The sequence below is a fragment of the Chlorocebus sabaeus genome, chromosome 20 (genome assembly GCF_047675955.1).
Source record: "Chlorocebus sabaeus isolate Y175 chromosome 20, mChlSab1.0.hap1, whole genome shotgun sequence".
Taxonomy (NCBI): domain Eukaryota; kingdom Metazoa; phylum Chordata; class Mammalia; order Primates; family Cercopithecidae; genus Chlorocebus; species Chlorocebus sabaeus.
The window spans coordinates 111,164,314-111,186,795 of NC_132923.1; the positions used below are offsets into that span (position 1 = coordinate 111,164,314).

The 22,482-nt window shown below is 46.9% G+C and overlaps 1 protein-coding gene and 1 pseudogene across 7 annotated transcripts in view; one reads left to right on the plus strand and one right to left on the minus strand.

The window, feature by feature from the left end:
- Window positions 1-19,619, plus strand: part of PAFAH2 (platelet activating factor acetylhydrolase 2) — a 63,399-nt gene extending 43,780 nt beyond the window's left edge. For 4 of the 7 annotated variants that reach the window (XM_073007680.1, XM_073007677.1, XM_073007682.1 and 1 more), the window contains one exon: window positions 519-913. In XM_073007680.1, coding sequence (XP_072863781.1) covers window positions 519-793 — 275 coding nt within the window. In that variant the 3' untranslated portion in view covers window positions 794-913. Of the gene's footprint in view, window positions 1-518; window positions 914-16,057; window positions 18,448-18,825 lie in introns of those variants that run through there. The other 3 variants (XR_012089747.1, XM_073007675.1, XM_073007679.1) reach the window with 3 other exon arrangements.
- On the minus strand, window positions 10,251-10,654 carry LOC103225340 (dolichyl-diphosphooligosaccharide--protein glycosyltransferase subunit TMEM258 pseudogene; annotated as a pseudogene).
- Window positions 19,620-22,482: the final 2,863 nt, after the last annotated feature.

Here is a 22,482-nt window from a genome sequence, read left to right on the forward strand (position 1 = left end):
AATGATGGATTCCAACTCCCTGTCTTGACCTTGTGGGGACCTTCATCTACCCCCCTTTTTCCCGGAGCACCACTTATCCCTAGGCCCACAAAGTGACAGGGACAGGAGAGGCCATACTGTATGTTTGGGACTCATCCTCATTAGGAAGCTCACTTTCTATCCCATCATAGCCAGGTGCAGAGGGCAGCTGTCCTTGGCCATAGCTGCAGGGCACAGTGACAATGAGGGTGCTAAGGATGATGATTGTAGCTGTGTGTCAGGACCGTGCTCTGGGCTGACATGCATCATGTCACTTCTCACGGTAACCCCACCAGCTCAGGCGACATTGGCCTCATTTTATGTAGGAGGAAACAGAGGCTTCAAGAAGTGATTTCATCAGGCTCTCAGCAAGAATTTGGCAAAGCTGGGATGTAGGCATCAAAGTTTGAGGGTTTTTTTTTGAGACAGAGTTTTGCTCTTGTTGCCCAGGCTGGAGTACAATAGCATGATCTCGGCTCACTGCAATCTCCATCTTCCAGGTTCAAGCGATTCTCCTGCCTCACCCTCCAGAGTTGCTGGGATTATAGGCATGCACCACCATGACCAGCTAATTTTTGTATTTTTAGTAGAGAGGGGGTTTCACCATGTTGGTCAGGCTGGTCTTGAACTCCTGACCTCAGGGGATCCACCCACCTCGGCCTCCCAAAGTGCTGGGATTACAGGCACGAGCCACTGCGCCCAGCCAAGGGTTTTTGTTTTGTTTTGTTTTCTTGAGATGGTCTCCTGTCACCCAGGCTGGAGTGCAGTGGCGTGATCACAGCTCACTGCAGCCTCGACCTCCCAACCTCGATCCATCTGCCTTCCTCAGCCTCCTGAGTAGCTGGGACCACAGTCGCACATCACCATGCCCGACTAATAAAATCTGAGCTCTTAATTACTGTACTGTCAACCCTAATATACATACTTGGCTTTGCAGTTTCTCCCATTTCTTCAAACTCTCAAGATATAGGGAATGTATTAATCTCATGATCAATTAACTAAAAAATATCAAAATCTTCAGCAACTTCTACATGACCTGTGTTGAGTTTCAGTGATATCCTCAGCGATATTGAGAAATGGGTTGGGGGAGAAAAACGGCTCCACCAGAAACTCTGGGTCAGGTGCTTGGTTGATGGCATGGAGGAGGTTGTTTTTTCTTTGTTTTTGAGACAGTCTCACTCTGTTGCCCAGGCTGGAGTGCAGTGGCATGATCACTGTTCACTGTACCCTCAGCCTCCCAGCCTTAAGCAATCCTCCCACCTCGGCCTTCCGAGTAGCTGGGACTACAGGTGCATACCACCACACTTGGCTTATGTTTTGTTTATTTTTTGTAAAGACAGTGGTCTGTCTGTGTTGCCAGGGCTGGTCTCAAACTCCTGGGCTCCAATGATCCTCCTGCCTCAGCCTCCCAAAAGACTGGGGTTACAGGTGTGAGCAGTTCAGGGACTAAGAACACAGTCTTTGAAATCAGACAGCTCCAACACTATTAGCCCTGTGGCTTTATGCTAACCCATTCGCTTCTATGGCCTTTAATGTTCTTATTTGTAAAATGGGGATTCTAATAGTATTTAACTCATAAGGTGGTTGTGATAATTAAATGAAATAATGCAGGTAAAGCACTTAGCATGGTGGCTAGATTAAGGACTTAATAAACATTAGCTATTACCAGTCTTGTTTCATTTGGGCCTCCTTACATAGCTGTAAGGTTAGGTTCAATGGGCCCTTGTACTCAATGGCCCCAGTGGTCTTGGTCTAAGTTCTTTTTTTTTCTCTTTTTCTTCCTTCCTTCCTTTATTTCTCTCTTTCTTTCTTTCCTTCCTTCCTTCCTTCCTTCCTTCCTTCCTTCCTTCCTTTCTTCCTTCCTCCTTCCTTCCCTCCTTCCTTCCTTTCTCTCTCTTTCTCTTTCTCTCTCTCTCCTTTCTTTCTCTTTCTCCCTCTCCTCCCCTCCCCTCCTCTTCCCTTCATTCTTGTCTGAGTCTTGCTCTGTTACCCAGGTGGGAGTGCAGTAGTGGGTTCATAGCTCACTGAAGCCTTGAATTCCCAATCTCAAGCTATCCTCCTTCCCAGTCTCAAGCTATCCTCCTGCCTCGGTCTCCCAAGTAACTGGGATTACAGGCATGCGCCACCATGCTTGGCTAATTTCAAAAAAATTTTTTTGTAAAAATAGGGTCTCCCTATGTTGCCCAAGCTGGTCTCGAACCCTTGGGATAAGTGATCCTCCCACCGCAGCCTCCCAAAGTGCTCAGATTATAGGCGTGAGTCACCATGCCTGACCATTGGTCTAAATTTTTTTTTTTTTTTTTTTTTTTTTTTTTGAGACGGAGTCTCGCTCTGTCGCCCAGGCTGGAGTGCAGTGGCGCAATCTCGGCTCACTGCAAGCTCCGCCTCCCGGGTTTACGCCATTCTCCTGCCTCAGCCTCCCGAGTAGCTGGGACTACAGGCGCCCGCCACCTCGCCCGGCTAGTTTTTTGTATTTTTTAGTAGAGACGGGGTTTCACCGTGTTAGCCAGGATGGTCTCGATCTCCTGACCTCGTGATCCACCCGTCTCGGCCTCCCAAAGTCCTGGGATTACAGGCTTGAGCCACCACGCCCGGCCTGGTCTAAATTTTTATTCCAGCTTCTACAGTCTCACAGTTACCTTCCTCGAGTGGACCCTCCTAAGTGCCAGCCACCTATTACCATTGTGTCCTCATGTCAGGGTGGAGCTAGGTGGAGAGATAGTTTCCCATTCTCTTTGCTCTGCTATCCCTGCCCCTCACATGAAAAATCAAAATCCCCACCTTAGTTCTAGCCTTGCTTGCTTTTCCACCTGGAAGAGTCCACACTCTTAGGTTCTGGTTTGGGTTTTAATTTCACACCAGATCATCCAAACACATATATCTATGCATCAGCTGCAAACTGAAGATCCTAAAATGTCAAAAGAAAGACACAGATCTGTGGAGAGGTTGGCCAAAGGGAGGAGCTGGAGACAGGGGCTTTGTAGCAGAGGCTAGTTGTGTTAATTTTTGTCTGCTGCCTTTGACACCAGGTGAGGGTCAGACTGCCTGGTGACCTCCTCAGGGGAAACCCCCCAAGGCCTGCAGATGGCCGGTGAATTGGCTCTGCACAACTCCCTTCCTCATGGTTTCCTGGCAAGTCCTCCTGTTTCTTCACTCTTGGTGGTTCTCCCACTCAGCCCATCCTTTCCATCTTGCTTGAGCCTGCTGTCCTGCCAGCTCACCCCTGGGCTCGTTTCACAGTCTTCTGGACTGTAATCTTTCTTTCCCCACCGCATTCTGCTGCCAGATCTGCCTGAAATGCCGCTTTTGCATGAAAATACCAGCCTGGCAAGATGGTCTAATGGTAAGAGGACGAGACTGGTTGTCTGGAGCCCTGGGTTCTTGCCTCTATCACCTGCTTGCTCTGTGACGTGTACGTGTGCATGTGCATGTGTGTGTGTGTGGTTTTCCTCTCGACTTTAGCTTTAGTTTCCTTATCTGTAAATTGGGACATGGGTTGGTGGTTGTTGAATTGGCCAGTCTCTAAGGCCCCTTCAGTTCTGGCATTCAGCATCTCTGTCATTGAGTTGTCATGGATTTCCAGGACTCCCCTTTCCTTGTTTTTGTTTTTGTTTTGAGGAGTCTTCCGCTATCACACAGGCTGGAGTGCAACAGTGTGATCTCAGCTCACTGCAACCTCTGCCTTCCGTGTTCAAGCAGTGCTCCTGCCTCAGCCTCCTGAGTAGCTGGGATTACGGGCATGCCCCACCACACCCAGCTAATTTTTGTATTTTTAGTAGACATGGAGTTTCACCATGTTGGCCAGAATGGTCTCAAGCATCTGACCTCATTTGATCTACCCATCTTGGCCTCCCACAGTGCTGGGATTACAGGCATGAGCCACTGCACCCAGCTTCCCCTTTCCTGTAGAATCACACTGCACTTCTTCGTTCTTTCTGACCTTGCCTCTCCTCTCTTGTCTTCTACTTCTTTTTTTTGAGATGGAGTCTCAGGCTGTTGCCCAGGCTGGAGTGCAGTGGCATGATCTCGGCTCACTGCAAGCTCCGCCTTCCGGGTTCATGCCATTCTCCTGCCTCAGCCTACCGAGTAGCTGGGACTACAGGCGCCTGCCACCGCATCCGGCTAATTTTTTTTGTATTTTTAGTAGAGATGGGGTTTCACCGTGTTTGCCGGGATGGTCTCGATCTCCTGACCTTTTGATCTGCCCTCCTTGGCCTCCCAAAGTGCTGGGATTACAGGCGTGAGCCACCGCACCCGGCCTGTCTTGTACTTCTTAATGTGCACTCTTCCCACAGTGCCCTTCATTTACCCACCCATTCCCCAAACAAAATGTCACCCAGGCTGGAGTGCAGTGGTGTGATCTCAGCTCACTGCAGCCTCCACCTCTCAGGTTCAAGTGATTCTCCTGCCTCAGCCTCCCGAGTAGCTGGAATTACAGGAACTCACCAACACACCCGGCTAATTTTTGTATTTTAGTAGAGATGGGGTTTCACCATGTTGGCCAGGCTGGTCTCAAACGCCTGACGTCAAGTGATCCGCCTACCTCGGCCTCCCAAAGTGCTGGGATTGTAGGCATGAGCCACCATGCCCAGCTCTCCTGAGGTTTTTCTTGCCTGCGGAGCTTCCCCACCTCCTTTCTGCACGTCCAAATCTTGCTAATGCTTTAGGCCCATTTCTAATCCCCCCTCTTCCATGAAAGCCTTCTTGATTAAATTCGACTAACATTTGATCTCTTGGCCTCCTGTTCCCCAAGAGAAATTCAGTCTGTGCCAGATTTAGTATTGCCCTTTATCACATTATTCCAGGAGCAGGGCCCATCTGTTGGGCAGGAAAGAGTATCCTCCTGTTGACTGACATGGGGGACAGAGATCCCTGGCCCCGGCTCCCCATAAGCTCTCGTTCCCCAGACAGACTTAGGAACAGCTGGAGCTCGCCCGGCCCTCTGACATCTCCAGCTGCCTCTGCTTCCTTTTCTTTTGGTTTTCCCAGGTCCCAGCTGTGGGGCCAGGGCAGAGCCAGCAGCGGCACAGCCAAGGCAGCTGGAGCAAACTTCTAAGTTGCACAGACAAGTAGCATTTGGGAGTTAGAAGGAGTGCAGAACTGAGCACAAATCACACCAGTGTTGAAAATGAGGGAACGCAGAGTTTGCCAGCTTATTTTTCCCATCTTGCTTTCATCTAAAAAAAGAAGCAGATCAGAAATACAGTCCTCTTCAGCCTGTTAAGCCAGATGGCCCCGAGATGCTCAGCCTGCCAAGTGTGTATATATAATTATTCATCTTCATGGAATCACACCCAGGTTTGAATCCAGACTCTGACATTTTTCTTTTGTTGTTTGATCTGGAGCCAGTGAATCTTTCTGAGCCTTTGTTTCTTTTTCTGCAAAATGGGGTCACTGGTGTCTACCTTTTCCACCTCAGAATTTTTTGGGTGGGATTAGGGATGGGCTTAATGTAAGATGTCAAAGCGCTAGACACGTATACATTGCTGTTAAGTATAAAAAGTGCCATATTTTTGTTTTGTCCTAATGTGCTACTTCTTAACGAGCACTTATTCTGGCCAGATACCCTGCACTGTATCATTTAATCCTAACAACATTCCAGTAAGAGAGTGTGTGTTAGCCTCGTTTTGTAGATCATGAAGGTGAGGTTCAGAAAGATTTCTCTAGCCTAGCCAAGTCACCCAGCATGTAAGTGCTAGAACCAGTATTTGAACCTAAGTGGTTTGGCTCCAAAGTCAGTGGGGATTTTGGGTTTTTTTTTCTTTGAGACAGAGTCTCACTCTGTTGCCCAGGCCGAATTGCAGTGGCGTAATCTCTGCTCACTGCAAACTCCACCTCCCAGGTTCAAGCAATTCTCATGCTTCAGCCTCCCAAGTAGCTGGGACTACAAGCGCACTCCACCATGCCAAGCTCATTTTTGTATTTTTAGTAAAGATGGGGTTTCACCATGTTGGCCAGGCTGGTCTCAAACTCCTGGCCTCAGGTGATCTGCCTGCCTCAGCCTCCCAAAGTGCTAGGATTACAGGTGTGAGCCACTGTGCCGGGCCCAGAGTCAGTGCTCTTAACTCCTGGTCATTACTATCTCACAATTCTTGACCTTAGGTAGGCTAAAGTAGCCCACAACTTGATATCCAGCTAAATGCACTAAGCAGTTAGGTCCAAGACCCATTTTAATTGAAGACCAGACTGAGTTCTGACAGTAAAATGTACACCTTGAATTGTTTTTCTAGCAGTAAACATGGGCTCCATTCATTCATACACCTTGTATAAAGTGAACAATTCAGGGGACAAACCCATTAGTACTGTACCCTGTAAACTGCAGAGCCAACCAGCTGGCAGAAAAATTTTTAAAAATCTCTAGCCTAAATATTGTAGATTAGAGATTCTCAGCTCTAGATGCACATCCAAATCACTTGGGAACTGTATAAAAATACAGGCCAGGCACAGTGGCTCATGCCTGTGATCCCAGCATTTTAGGAGGCCAAGGCGAGTGGATCATTCGAGGTCAGGAGTTTGAAACCAGCCTGGCCAACATGGTAAAACCCCTAAAAATACTACTAAAAATACAAAAAGTAGCTGGGTGTGGTGATGCACGCCTGTAATCCCAGCTACTCAGGAGGCTGAGCAGTAGAATCACTTGACCCCAGGAGATAGAGGTTATAGTGAGCCAAGATCATGCCACTACACTTCAGCCTGGGTAACAGAGCAAGACTCCATCTCAAGTAAATAAATAAAATAAAAATAAAGATACAGATACCCTGGCCATGACTCTAGAGATCCAGAGATGCTGATTCAGAAGGTCTGAAGGGGGGCCCAGGTGTGTACGTATGTGTAAGTTCCAGGAATATTACTTCCTAATACACAGTGAAGTTGAGACTCCTTGCTATGATATAAGCCTACTAGTCTATTTTCTTTTTCTTTTTTTCTTTTTTTTTTTTTTTTTGACATGGAGTCTCGCTCTGTCACCCAGGCTGAAGTTCAATGGCGTGGTCTCAGCTCACTGCAAACTTTGCCCCCCGGGTTCAAGCGATTCTCCTGCCTCAGCCTCCCAAGTAGCTGGGATTACAGGTGCCCACCACCATGCCTGGCTAATTTTTGTATTTTTAGTAGAGACGGGGTTCCACCGTGTTGGCCAGGCTGGTCTTGAACTGCTGACTTCGTGATCTGCCCGCCTTGGCCTCCCCAAGTGCTGGGATTACATGCATGAGCCACTGCACCTGGCCTACTAGCCTATTTTATGAAATAAGAGTAATTGCTAGCTGAAAATACAGAATCATTAAATTTTAGAATTGGAAGAGGCCTTAAGTTATTTGGTCCATGAGGAAACCAGAGCTCAAAGAAGTTCAGCAGGTAGTTGGCAGATTTGAATTAAAATCCAGATCTTCTGACTTGTAGTCTAGTGTTCTAGATACATCCATGGATGCCAGGACTTTGTTGGATTATTAAGAAAATCCTCAGGACCCACCCTTTCACCATGATATCCATGATTTCTGGCAACTGTACCATGGAGTTTTGGGTCTTTTTTTTTAAAGAGATGGGATCTTATTCTGTTGCCCATGCTGGAGTGCAGGAGCACAATCACAGCTCACCGCAGCCTCAAACTCCTGTGCTCAAGTGGTCGTCCTGCCTCAGCCTTCCAAGTGGCTGGGACTACAGGTGTGTGCCACCATGTGCAGCTTTTGAAGCTTTTGTATAAGAAGCAGCCAGGGCTAGAAGGCCTATAGGAAATGACTCAGATGGCAGTTCTCATGCACATTCCTATATTCTACAAGCACACTGATGCCTGCACTATGGCCAGCCCTGTCCTTGTGGAATTGAACCTAAGGGCAAGAAGGGCAAGTCAACAGTTAGGGCTCATGTGATGAGTGCTATAATAGGGAATGTGTATGGCTCATAAGTGGCACAGGGTGTTCAGTTCAGTTCAGCAGGGGAGAGGGCTAAGAAGGCTTCACAGAGTGTTATATACTTGAATGTGGTTTGTTTATTTACTATCTATTACTGCCTAAGAAACTATTCCAAAATGTTAACAGCTTAGAACAACAAACATCTCACACTGTCTATGGCTCAGGAATTTGGGAGTGGCATAGTTGGGTGGTTCCACCTGAAGTCTCTTGTGAGGCTGCAGTCAAGACATCAGCTGGCATCCGAAGGCTTGAGTGGGGCTGGAGGATCCATTTCCAAGATGGTGCATTCATGTGGCTGTTGGCAAAAGGCCTCAGTTCCTCACTATGTGGAGCTCTCCACAGGGCTAATGCTCAAGACTTGGCAGATAGCTTCTCCCAAAGCAGAGGATCCAAGAGAGAGTTAGATGGAAGCTACAGTTTCTTTTATAACCCATCCTCATGCCGAGCGCGGTGGCCCACACCTGTAATCCCAGCATTTTAGGAGGCTGAGGCAGGTGGATCACAAGGTCAGGAATTCAAGACCAGCCAGGCCAATGTGGTGAAACCCCGTCTCTACCAAAAAATACAAAAAAAAAAAAACATTAGCCAGGCATGGTGGCATGCGCCTGTAGTCCCAACTACTCAGGAGGCTGAGGCAGGAGAATCACTTGAACCTGGGAGGCGGAGGTTGCAGTAAGCCAAAATCGTGCCACTGCACTTCAGCCTGGGCAACAGACTGAGATACTGTCTTGAAAAAATAAATAAATAAATAAATAAATAAATAAATAAATAAATAAATAAATAAATAAAAAATTGTAAAAACCCATCCTCAGAAGTCACACTCCATCATCGTTTCTACAATATTACATTATTACACAAGTCAGCCCTATTCAGTGCAGTAGAGCATTATACAGGAACATGAAAACCAGGAGGTAACGATGACTGGGGCCATCTTGGAGGCTGGCTTGCCACAGTATTGAAGATGAATGGAGTTTTCTAGATGGATGAGGGGGAAGAAAGGCAATCCAGGCAGAAGAAATAAGGTAAAGGCATGTAAAAGGCAAGGTGCTGCATGTTCAGGACATTATAACTGGATTGTAGAATAAAACATATAGGAGAGCATGCTAAAGAAATCAGAGGGGGCCTTCTATGCTAAGTGCCTTTATCCTCTAGGCCAGTGGCTTTCAAATGTTGCTACACATTGTAATCTCTTGAAGAGATTTCAAAACTCCCCATGCCAAAGCTACGGCCATAGCTGGGAATAAACTCAGACATCAGCCATTTGTAAAGTTTCTCAAGTGATTCCAATCTACAGTGAAGGTTGAGAACCAGAGCTGTAGGCAATATGAAGTGACGGAAAAGCTTGAGGCAGGAGCTGTGTGGTCAGATTTCCAGTCTTCCCAGTGGTGAAGAAGGGCAGCTGTGCCTTCCTTGTCTGCTTATCTAGAAAGTTCTGTATTAGGACTAGAAAGGCCCTATCATCGGTGCTTACTCAGATATCATCATCTCTACTACCAAAAAGTTAATCATAGGGCCAGGTGCTGTGGGTGGTGCATAGGGTGGCTCACACCTGTAATACCAGCACTTTGGGAGACCGAGACGGGCAGATCACCTGAGATCAGGAGTTTGACACCAGCCTGACCAACATGGTGAAACCCTGTCTCTACTAAAAATACAAAAGTAGTAGGGCGTGGTGGTGCATGCCTATAATCCCAGCTAGTCAGGAGGCTGAGGCAGGAGAATTGCTAGAACCCAGGAGGCGAAGGTTGCAGTGAGCCGAGATCACACCATTGCACTCCAGCCTGGGCAACAAAAGCGGAACTCCATCTCAAAAAAAAAAAAAAAAAGTTAGGCATAAATATCTAAGCTGTAAGTTCCCAGTGTCCTAAATTGCCTATTATTTACAAATGTCCAAATCTAATGTTGACACCAACATTCTTATGTTATCACAATCACTCTGATTTTTGTTCTTGTTGTTCGTCCTTTTTTTGAGATGGGGCCTTCCTCTGTCATCCAGGCTGGAGTGCAGTGGCACTATCTCGGCTCACTCCAACCTCCACTGCCTGGGTTCAAGTGATTCTCCTGCCTCAGCCTCCCAAGTAGCTGGGATTACAGGCGCCCGCCACCACACCTGGCTAATTTTTATATTTTTGGTGGAGACGGGGTTTTGCCGTGTTGGCTAGGCTGGTCTGGAACTCTTGGCCTCAAGTGATTTGCCTGTCTCAGCCTCCCAAACTGCTGGGATTACAGGCGTGAGCCACTACACCCGGCCCACGATCACTCTGGAGGTTTATTTCCCGCCTAACACTGTTACATATATGCACCTCTCTATTTCCTTCCCTTTTTTTTTTTTTTTTTTTTTTTTGCCATACATCTGCCTTTATTATGAGCAGCAGGTGGGACACTTCCAGCAACAGTAAAAAAAAAAAAGTAATTTACAAAAGCAGGGGTTCAGTGAAGCCATCTGGTTGTTACCCTTGGGCGCTCACACGTAGATGCCAACCCAGAGCAGCAGGAAGAGGACTCCAAAGCCCATGAAGAGTGAGGCCACCAAAGAGATGAGGAGCTCTTTTAGATATCATGAATGTACTTGGTAGAGGTGACCTCGTAAATGAAGAACCAGGCGGTGAAGAACATGCCGATGGCCAAAAGCACCATGGTCAGGTGGGGGAGGACAGCCAGGTTCACTGGGCTGGTGTATCTGCTCATGGCCTCGAGCTCCATTTTGCCCCAGGCAGGCTAATCCGCTGCTCCCTTTTTTTTTTTTTTTTTTTTTTTGACAGGGTCTTGCTCTGTGGCCCAGGCTGGAGCGCAGTGCAGTGGTGCACGATCTCAGTTCACTGCAGCCTCAAGCTCATGGGCTTAATTGATCTCTCCACCTCCTCTGCCTCCCTAGTAGCTGGGACTACAGGCACTTGCCACCGTGCCTGGCTAATTTTTGTATTTTTTTGTTTTGTGGGTTTTTTTAAAGACAGGGTCTTGCCATGTTGCCCAAACTGGTCTTTAACTCCTGGGCTCAAGCAGTCCTCCTGCCTCAGTTCCCTGAAGTGCTGGGATTACAGGTGTGAGCCACCGCACACAGCCAATTTTTGTATTTTTTGTAAGAGATGGGGTTTAGCCATGCTGTGCAGGCTGGTCTCAAACTCCTGGACTCAAGCAATTCACCAGCCTTGGCCTCCCAAAGTGCTGGGGTTACAGGGATGAGCCACCACGCCTGGCCTACATCTCTGTTTCTTATAGTCCTTAACATCCAAGAGTCTTCAACACTAGTGTGTAAGTAAAGGTTCGCAGTGTGAGCTTTGGAGTTAGATGGACCTTTGAACTTGAGTCCTGACGTCATCAAGTATAAACTAGTTAGGTGACTTAACTTCTCATGGCCTCAGTGAACACATCTGAAAAAATGGTGAGAGCCTGGCACAGTGGCTCAGGCCTGTAATCCCAACACTTTGGGAGGCCAAGGCAGGCAGATCACCTGAGGCCAACAGTTCGAGACCAGCCTGGCCAACATAGTGAAATCCTGTCTGTACTAAAAATACAAAAATTAGCTGGGCATGGTGGCGCACACCTGTAGTCCCAGCTACTCAGGAAGTTGAGACAGGAGAATAACTTGTACCCAGGAGGCAGAGGTTGCAGTGAGCTGAGATCTCACCACTGTGCTGCAGCCTTGGCGACAGAGCAAAACTCCGTCTCAAAAAGAAAAAAAAGGAAGAATGGTGATAATAATACCTACCTCAGAAGACCCTTGAGGATATTAAACGAGCTTATGCATGTAAAGACCTCTCTCTGTCTGCCAAGTGCCTGACATGTAGTTAGTGCTCAGTAAATGTTAGTTATTCTACTTTCTAAATAGCATTTCAAGATTCTGTTGCATCAACTCCGTGCTCCCAAGCCCACTTAGCAGTTCTTCCCATTTCTAGTTTTTAGTTATAATATTACACGTCTTTATATAAATTGGTGGGTTTTAAAAATTTTCCCTGGTGGTTTTTGTTTTTGTTTTTGTTTTGTTTTGTTTTTCGACGGAGTCTGGCTCTGTTGCCCAGGCTGGAGTGCAGTGGCATGATCTCGGCTCACTGCAACCTCTGCCTCCTGGGTTCAACCAATTCTCCTACCTCAGCCTCCCGAGTAGCTGGAATTACAGGTACCCGCCACCACACCTGGCTAATGTTTGTATTTTTAGTAGAGACGGGGTTTCACCATGTTGGCAAGGCTGGTCTCGAACCCCTGACCTCAAGCAATCCGCCCTCCTCGGCCTCCCAAAGTGCTGGGATTACAGACGTAAGCCACTGCGCCCAGCCTTCCCTGATTTTTTCAATGTGGAAATTGAAGACTGGAGAAGTGAAATAACTTGTCAAACAAAGATCATACTGCTTTTAGTGTTAGAGCCAAGCCTAGGAACCAGGGCCCAGTACTCTGAGCCTTGGTCTCTTGTTATCACCCTGCCATCCCCCAGACTTACTGGAGACTTGAAGGCAGGTCCTTCCTGGCTTCTGTTCACCAGGCTGAATTATTCGGATCTCCCATTGTGTCCTCTGACATCTCCTCTCTCTTTCACCACCCTGGAGGTCCCTCATCAATTCAGCATAATTGGATCAGCATCCCTGCTGGTCCCTGGGGAGTGGGAGCAGATGATGACTAATGCTTTAGGGACCTAGACTCCACCCTCAGCACCTCTGGATCTCTGTTGGTTGATGTTGTGCAGTCAGACGGGGACGGGGATCCTGTCTGACTCAGGATCCCTCTCTCCTACCTGGAGCACTGTCTGATTTCATTGAATACACCCTCCTAGAACAGTAGAGCCTAGAGAGACCCTAGAGATTGGCTGGGTGCAGTGGCTCATGCCTGTAATCCCAGAACTTTGGAAGGCCAAGTCAGGCGGACCGCTTGAGGTCAGGAGGTCAAGACCCGCCTGCCCAATATGGCGAAACCCCAAGTTTCTACTAAAAATACAAAAGTTAGGCAGGTGTAGGGGCGCACACCTGTAATCCCAAATACTTGGGAGGCTGAGGCAGGAGAATCACTTGAACTTGGGAGGCAGAGGTTGCAGTGAGTGGAAATCTTGTCACTACACTCCAGCCTGGGCAACAGAGTGAGACTCCATCTTAAAAAAAAAAAAAAAAAAAGAGCCCCCAGCCCCAGCCCCTGTTATTTAAAAAATGAGGAAACTGAGGCTCAGCGATGCAGGTTGATCTGTGGCAGATGTGGGGCTGGGACCCAAACCTCCTGACTCCAATGTGCTGTTGGGAAGAAGGCACTGGAGCCGGGCAGGTGAACCTGGGCAAGGGAGTGAAACAACGCTCGATTTCCTGTTGTGTGAGTTAGCTGTGCTCAGCTCAGGGAGGTGATAAGCATTAAATGAGATAACTGTTGTAGACCACGGAGTGCCGTGCTCAATTAACGATAGTTATTACTTACTAGAGCACAGTCATAAAGAGGCCAGCTGGGCTTTGGAGTCAAAAAGCTATTCTATTCAAATCCTAGTTAAACACTTACTAGCTGTGATTTGGGACAACTTATCTAACAAGAGCTAATACTTACTGAATTTCACTTGTTCCCAGCATTAAGCTAAGTGCCTTAGAGATATTATTTCATGTAATTTTACTAACAGCTTTCTGACGTAGGTACTATCAGTATCCTGATTTTAGGATTGAAGCTACTGAGGCATGAGTCAATTTCACTTCAGCAGCCTATTTTTTTTTTTTTTTTTTTTTTTGAGACAGTCATGCTCTGTTGCGGGCTGGAGTGCAATGGCATGGTCTCGGCTCACTGCAACCTCCACCTCCCAGGTTCAAGTGATTCTCCTGCCTCAGCTTCCTGAGTAGCTGGGACTATAGGGGCATGCCAACACACTTGGCTAATTGCTGTATTTTTTGTAGAGATGAGGTTTCGCCATGTTGGCCAGGCTGGTCTTGAACTCCTGACCTCGTGATCTGCCCGCCTTGGCCTCCCAAAGTGCTGGGATTACAGGCGTGAGCCACCACTCACAGCCAGCAGCCTATTTTTCTCTGATTATCCTCTAGCTTCCATTCTTTTCTGCCATGCATACCTATCTTCTCCCAGTGCTTGAGGATTCTCTCCTGCTTTTGAGCTTTGGAATAGGCCATAGTGTCTCTCTCTCTCTCTCTCTTTTTGAAACAGGGTCTCACTGTGTCACCCAGGCTGCAGTGCAGTGGCAAGATCACAGCTCACTGCAGCCTCAACCTCTTGGGCTCAAGCAATCATCCCACCTCAGCCCCCTGAGTAGCTGGGACTACAGGGGTGTGCCACCACACCCAGCCAATTTCTTTTTTCTTTTTTTTCTTTTTTTTTTGTAGAGATAGGATTTTGCCATGTTGCTCAGGCTGGTCTGAAACTCCTGGGCTCAAGTGATCCCACCTCAGCCTCCCAAAGTGCTGGGATTACAGGCATATTTTTGCACAGCTCATTTTTTACTTACACTCCTTTTTTTTTTTTTTTTTTGAGAGGGAGTCGCGCTCTGTCGCCCAGGCTGGCCGGATCTCAGCTCACTGCAAGCTCCGCCTCCCGGGTTTACGCCATTCTCCTGCCTCAACCTCCCGAGTAGCTGGGACTACAGGCACCCGCCACCTCACCCGGCTAGTTTTTTGTATTTTTTTTTGTAGAGACGGGGTTTCACTGTGTTAGCCAGGATGGTCTCGATCTCCTGACCTCGTAATCCACCCGACTCGGCCTCCCAAAGTGCCAGGATTACAGGCTTGAGCCACCGCACCTGGCCCTTACGCTCTTCTTTTTTTAAGAGACAGGGTCTCTCTCTGTTGCTCAGGCTGGAGTGCAGTGGTGCAATCACAGTGTAGCAGAACCAGCCGCAGACAAAACTCCTTAGACACTGAGTTAAAGAAGGAAGGGGTTTATTCGGCTGGGAACATCGGTAAGACTCCTTCCTGTCTCAAGAGCTGAGCTCCCTGAGTGAGCAATTCCTGTCCCTTTTAAGGGCTGACAACTCTAAGGAGGTCTGCATGTGATGGATTGAGCAAGCAGAGGGTGTGTGACGGGGCTGCATGCACCGGTGGTCAGAGTGAAACAGAACAGACCAGGAAGTTTCACAATGTCTTTTCTATACAATGTCTGGAATCTATAGATAACATAACCGGTTAGGTCAGGAGTCGATCTTTAACTACTAGGATTAGATCAGGCAGGCCCAGGTCTGGCTTGAGGTCTGGTTTCTTGGTTTCAGGTCTGGTTCCTAGACGCCAGGCTACCTGCCTTTAGTTTCACTTCTCTTTCCTTTTCTGAGTATAAAACAATATAAAACAATATGAGAGGGTCTGTCTCTCTTCTCTCATTTCCCCCCCTTTGAGACTCTCACTTTTTCTTAGTGGGAGTTCTCACTCTTATTTTCGCTACTTATGTCTTCCTGTGCCATAGATTGATAATGATTCATATAGTACACTTGTGCTGATACATAACATGAAGTGACATTGAGAGACTGGGCTATATGCTCGGCTAATTACAAAAACCAATTTCTTGTTTTTCCTGGAATTTCTGGTACTGGCACATTCAGTTCATCACAGAAGGTTTGAAATACTGGCTCAGGAGAGCGTTTATACATTTTTCTCAAACCACGATATTTACTTGAAGATTGAGTCCAGCTCCGTCAATTTTTAGGGTTATACGTTCTCTTTTTTCTAGCGAGGATTAAGGGAGTTGGTTATTACTAGTTCTAAGGGGTTACACTGACCACTAGTAGAGGAAGGGCCACTTTTCCTTTGCTGAAGGTGAACAGGATTTTTTCATTTTTTTTTATTCAAGTAACCTAAATGACACAAGACCAGTATCTACATTTATTTTCACACAGTCTTAATTCATGATAAATATACTTATTTGTTGTCATATAGTCCCTTTTCTAATCACTGAAGCCTTGAACTTTTGGGCTCAGGTGATCCTCCCACCTCAGCCTCTTGAGTAGCTAAGACTATAGGCATGCACCACCACATCCAGCTTTTTTTTTTTTTTTTTTGATAGAGATAGGGTCTCACTATATTGCCCAGGCTGGCCTGGAACTCCTGGCTTCAAGCAATCCTCCAGCCTCAGCGTCCACAAGTGCTGGGATTACAGGCATGAGCCTCCTGTCCTGCCTGCAGTCTCTTCAATGCCCTTTCACCCCTTCTCTCCACCAAGTCTGTTCTTCCCCTCTATTCCAGCGTTGCTGCTGACTCTCCTCTAAGGAACCTTCCCTGTACACCTGTGCAAGCTCCTCCAGCATCCTCTCCCTCCTGCCTGCTGAAAGCAGCTGGATCTATTCCTCAGGTTTGTTAGTTTTACTTCTCTTCTGTGTATCACCTATCAGGCCTCATTGTGCACCCTGGTTCCCTCTTAACACAGAAGACTTCCTAAGGAACACATCTCCCCGGCCAATTCAATTCAGTCGACATGGCTTGCACATGCTAATTTGACTGAGTAGAGGATTCTAGGTACAAATTCCTATTTTTTTCCCTCAGAATATTGAAGACCTCACTCCTTTGTCTTCTAGCATGCAGTTCTGTCGGTTAAAGATCTGATGCAGTCTGTGTCTCAGTCCTTTATTTCTGGAAACTTTGATGGCTGACTTTTATCCTTTATTTTTTGGCGGGGGGGAGCAGACACTCGCTTGATTCCCCCAGGCTGGAGTGCAGAGGTGCAATCTTGGCTCACTGCAACCTCCACCATCCGGGTTCAAGTGATTCTCCTGCTTCAGCCTCCTGAGTAGGTGGGATTACAGGCACCTGCCACCACGCCTAGATGATTTTTGTATTTTTAGTAGAGATTGGGTTTCACCATGTTGGCCAGGCTAGTCTCAAACTCCTGACCTCAGGGGATCTGCCTGCCTCACCCTCCCAAAGTGCTGGGATTACAGGTGTGAGCCACCTAGCCCAGTCCCTTTATCCTTAAAGGTCAGATACTTCACCAGTATGGGTACCTAGATATACATCTCTTTTGCACTGGAAGACTTTTAGAAATAGAAGATTTGGGCCAGGCGCAGTGGCTCACACCATAATCCCAGCACTTTGGGAGGCCAAGGTGGATCATGAGGTCAAGAGATCAAGATGATCCTGGCCAACATGGCGAAACCCTGACTCTACTAAAAATACAAAAATTGGCTGGGTATGGCTTGTGCCTGTAATCCCAGCTACTCGGGAGGCTGAGGTAGGAGAATCACTTGAACCTGGGAGGCGGAGGTTGCAGTAAGCAGAGATTGTGCCATTGTATTCCAGCCTGGGCAATGAGAGCGAAACTTCATCTCAAAAAAAAAAAAGAATGGGTCTGTTTTAGAAGCCATTGTGGCCATTTCTAGTGAGCACTCTCACCATATGATAGGTCTGCACCACCTTGGGACTCTGCAGAGGGTCCCCACTAGCAAGAAGGTCCTCACTGGATGCAGCCCCTAAACATTGGACTTCCCGACATGTATAAATTACCCGGTCTCAGGTATTCAGTTACAGCAAAAGAAAACAGACTAACACAGGCCCAATCTCTTGTGGAATTATGTAGACGCCTGTTGGACCAGTCATGTGGACAGGAGACATACTGAGATACCTGTGCCATGACCTACCTTTTACAGCCAAGGCAGGCAAGGTGCTGTGACTGTCCACCACAACCATGTGGGATGGCAGAAGCGCCCCAAGGGGCAGAATTCCAGGCAGACAGACTACCCATATCCTCATAAGGACTCTAGAGTATTTCTTCTGGGATGGAGTTGCCTTTTTCTTTACCTTCTGGGACCTCTTTTTTTCTTTTTTTTAAACTGGGATCTCTCACTTTGTTTAGAAAGCATTTCGAATACCTTTAGCAGATTAAAGAAGCCATTCAGTTATGAATGCATTGACACAACACTATTCAGAAGGACATTTGCCCTAAAACCAAATTATTAAATTGATAACATATTTTAGTCATCAAGTGGCATATGCTAAGCAGACATCTTCCCTTCCCTTCTGAGCCCCACCCCAATGCCAGCTCTCACCTCTGGAAATCAGGGATGATTGGCAGTGGAGAGTGAATCAGAGGCATAGTTCAAACCAAGAATGGAGTCAAGATCAACAGTCCAGTGAAACTAGGGGTAGGGTGAACATCCGAGTAAGTAAGCATTGAGTATGTCTTTCATAACCTGCCTGGTAATTTTTTTTAAAACAGTGATTTTGTATTTGGACTCGATTCTAACAAAATGTCTCCCATATCAAAATGTTCCTTTTATCAAATTTGGTTTCCCAAACTAAGCTTCTTTGAGGCATAGTTGGACTAAGACTCACATAGCTGACTCCTAGGCCACTACGTTTATCAGATAGGGTACAGTCTCCTGGCAGAGGGGTCCCTGGCACAGGCAAGACAGATTCCAGTCCCAGATTCTGCTGTCATTTGTCTCCCATGGGTTGCTGCCTGAGCAGTTGTTTAGATGGAGGAGATGCTCCACCCAGCCTTTGTCTCACTCTTCACACCCCCTTCCTCTCCCTTCTGCATTGCAGATCTGAAGTGGCAAGGGTGACCTGACTGCCTGTGTCCCCAGTCCCCAATCCCAGGCCTTGCCACTGTCTTGCCTCCTTGTCTTCAATAAATAAAGGTGAGGCCCAAGAGGTACCCTCACCTTCTTGCTCTCCGCAGTTCATAACTCAGGAGCTGCAGAGCCTGTAGGACGTCCTCTGAGCTCTTTTAGGTGGCTGGGAAGAGAGCTAGGGCACAGCCCTTGGATCCTTGGACCCTTCATGTAAACAAGGAGATGACTTCTCCCAGGGAGCTGTCCTTGGCACTTTAGGATCTCAGCCTTGAGTAGCTACTTTTATTTTGTTTTTGTTTTGATTTATCTTGGGCTTTCCCCTACTTCTGTTTACTCTCACACCCCCTATTTCCTTGCTCTTTGGGAAACAGACTGTCTTAGTCTGTTTGGATTGCCGTAACATGATACCGGGTGGCTTAAACAACAGACTTTTATTTCTCCTAGTTCTAGAGACTGGGAAGTTCATGATCAAGGTGCCACCTGATGAAGCTTCTGGTGAGTTGCCCGCTTCCTGGCTTGCAGAGACTGCCTTCTTGCTATGGCCTCACACAGCAGAGAGAGAATGAGCTCTGGTCTTTCTTCCTCTTCTTATAAGGACATTAATCCCATCATAGAGTCCCCAGCCTGATGATCTCATCCAAACCTAATCACCCCCCAAAGGCCCCACCTCTGAATACCATCACATTAGGCATTACGGCTTCAACATATACATTTCAGGGGAACACATTCAGTCATAATAGGTGCTTATTGTAGAAATTTTTGAAAAATACAAAAATATGAAACAAAAGAAAACCACAAACTATCCTGACAACCAAAGAAAAGCACAAATGCCATCCTATCATCCAAAGAAACTTCTAGCATACTTTCAAATCTTTTTAAGCACTTACTTTTAAAAATATACATCATATATAGGCTGGGCACAGTGGCTCATGCCTGTAATCCCAGCACTTTGGGAGGCTGAGGCAGGTGGATCATTTGAGGTCAGGAGTTCAAGAGCAGCCTGGCCAACATGGTGAAATCCCATCTCTACAAAAATACAAAAATTATCTGGGCATGGTGGCGGGCATCTGTAATCCCAGCTACTCCGGAGGCTGAGGCAGGAGAATTACTTGAACCTGGGAAGCAGAGGTTGCAGTGAGCCAAGACAGTGCCACTCTAGCCTGTTGCACTCTAGCCTAGGCAACAAAGTGAGACTCCAGGTCAAAAAAAAAAATATATATATATATATATATATATATGTGTGTGTGTGTGTGTGTGTGTGTACCTCATGAGCATTTTTCCATATTAAACAATCTTTTTTTTTTTTTTTTTTTTTGAGACAGTGTCTCGCTCTGTCGCCCAGGCTGGAGTGCAGTGGCGTGATCTCGACTCACTGCAAGCTCTGCCTCCTGGGTTCACGCCATTCTCCTGCCTCAGCCTCCCGAGTAGCTGGGACTACAGGTGCCCGCCACCATGTCCGGCTAATTTTTTTGTATTTTTAGTAGAGACAGGGTTTCACCGTGTTAGCCAGGATGGTCTCGATCTCCTGACCTCGTGATCTGCCTGTCTCGGCTTCCCAAAGTGCTGGGATTACAGGCTTGAGCCACAGCACCTGGCCTTAAACAATCTTTATAAATATTCTTTTTTTTTTTTTTTGAGACAGAGTCTCACTGTGTCACCCAGGCTGGAGTGCAGTGGCGGGATCTCAGCTCACTGCAAGCTCCACCTCCCGGGTTTATGCCATTCTCCTGCCTCAGCCTCCTGAGTAGCTGGGACTACAGGCGCCCGCCACCATGCCCAGCTAGTTTTTTGTGTTTTTTAGTAGAGACGGGGTTTCACCATGTTAGCCAGGATGGTCTCAATCTCCTGACCTCGTGATCCGCCCGTCTTGGCCTCCCAAAGTGCTGGGATTACAGGCGTGAGCCACCGCACCCGGCCTATAAATATTTTTAATGTTCACATATTCACCATTTATATGACTAAATTTCTTACTCTATAACTGTAACATAATTTATGTAACCAACTTCCCAATGTTGGATGCTGAGGTTATTTTTATTTTTTTCCTGTAAAAGTTAACATTATTATTTGTAATGGAACTGTTCTCTGTCATGACTATGAGGGGGTGGTTCCACAAATCTACATGTGATAAAATTTGGTTGAACTAAATACACACACACACACACACATACACACACACAAATGCGTACTTGTACAGTGGTGAAATCTGAATAAGGTGGGTGGATTATATGAATGTCAATTATCTGATTGTTATTATGAAGATGTCACATTTGAGGAAAACTGGGTGAAGGGTATATGGGATCTCCCAATATTATTTCTTACAACTGCATGTTAATCTACAAATTAATTCAAAGTAAAAAGTTTTGGCCATGTGCTGTGGCTCATACCTATAATTTCAGCACTTTGGGATACCAAGGCAGGAGGATTGCTTAAGCCCAGGAGTTTGAGACCAGCCTGGGCAACACAGTAAGACCCCATCTCTACAAAAAATTTAAAAATTAGCTGGGCATGGTGGCATGGGCGTGTGGTCCCAGCCAGGACCCATCTACTCAGAGGGCTGAAATGGAAGGATTGCTTGAGCCCAGGAGGTCGAGGCTGCAGTGTGCTGTGATCATGCCACTGAGCTCCAGCCTGGACAACAAAGCAAGACCCTGTCTCAAAAGTAATAAAAATAGGCCGGGCAAGGTGGCTCACGCCTGTAATCCTAGCACTTTGAGAGACTGAGACGGGCAGATCACTTGAGGTCAGGAGTTCGAGACCAGCCTGGCCAACATGGCAAAACCCTGTCTCTACTAAAAATACAAAAATTAGCCAAATGTGGTAGTGCACACCTATAATCCCAGCTACTCAGGAGGCTGAGGCAGGAGAATCGCTTGAACCCAGGAGGCGGAGGTTGCAGTGAGCCGAGATCAAGCCATTGCACTCTAGCCTGGGCGAAAGAGAGAGGCCTTGTCTCAAAACAAACAAACAAACAAATAATAATAATAGGTGCTTAAAAACCACTACACTGAACATCTTTTGTAAGTACATGTGTACTCCTGAACTTCTAGTTTTTCCTTTGGGTAGATTCCTATGAGAGAAATTACTCATAAGAAAATTCAATAAGAAGTAAGAGCTCTCAATCTCAGCACATTAGGTTTCCTGGCCATCATCCAAGGAGCTTTGCAGGCATAGAAAACTGATACGCTGCCGAGGAAGAGAGCTTAGACATACTCACAGAGTTTTCCACAAACCTGGAGTGCCGGCCGACTAACGTACAATGAGAAATGTAAGCAGAGGGTCCAGGACTCCTGCCCCTAGCCTGAGTTTCCTCTCCCTATAGCCCTTCACAGGCAAAGCCACATTCTAATTGGAAGATTGACTTGTGATGTGAAACAAGGGAAATTAAGTGACACGATCCCGGTGTTAAAGATACCAGGGTAAGCCCTGCTGTGCACATCTCCATAGCAGGACTTAAACCACTGCCACCAGAGACAGGCACATGGGTTCTCAGGCAGGGCACCCCTCCTTAGCACTGCTTGAATGGGGACAGCCTATATTTGCCTCTGTAACACTATTTCTGGGCTTCCGTGGTTTGCTAACCTGTGTTCCATCAGTGCATTGCTCCTTTAGGTGTGTGAAGATGTTCCAATGAGTTACAGATCAATCTTGTTGGCCTGGAAGCTGGTCTGTCTCATGGCACTTGTTCTTCTTTTTTTGAGATGGAGTCTCGTTGTGTCGCCCAGGCTGCAGTGCAGTGGTGTGATCTTAGCTCACTGCGACCTCTGCCTCCCAGGTTCAAGTGATTCTTCTGCCTCAGCCTCCCTAGTAGCTGGGATTACAGGCATATGCCACCACGCCTTGCTAATTTTTGTATTCTTGTAGAGATGGGGTCTCTCCATGTTGGCCAGACTGGTCTTGAACTCCTGACCTCAAGTGATCCACATCATGCCTTGGCCTCCCAAAGTGCTGGGATTACAGGCGGGAGCCACTGTGCCTGGCCCAGCACTTGTTCTTAACCCCTAGTTCAATAGACCTCTGCAGGGCTCTTCCTCTGGTATTGTATGCAAAATTTTGAATATATGATCAAATGTGTATTTTCTGGAGAGACAGTTCATAGTGTTT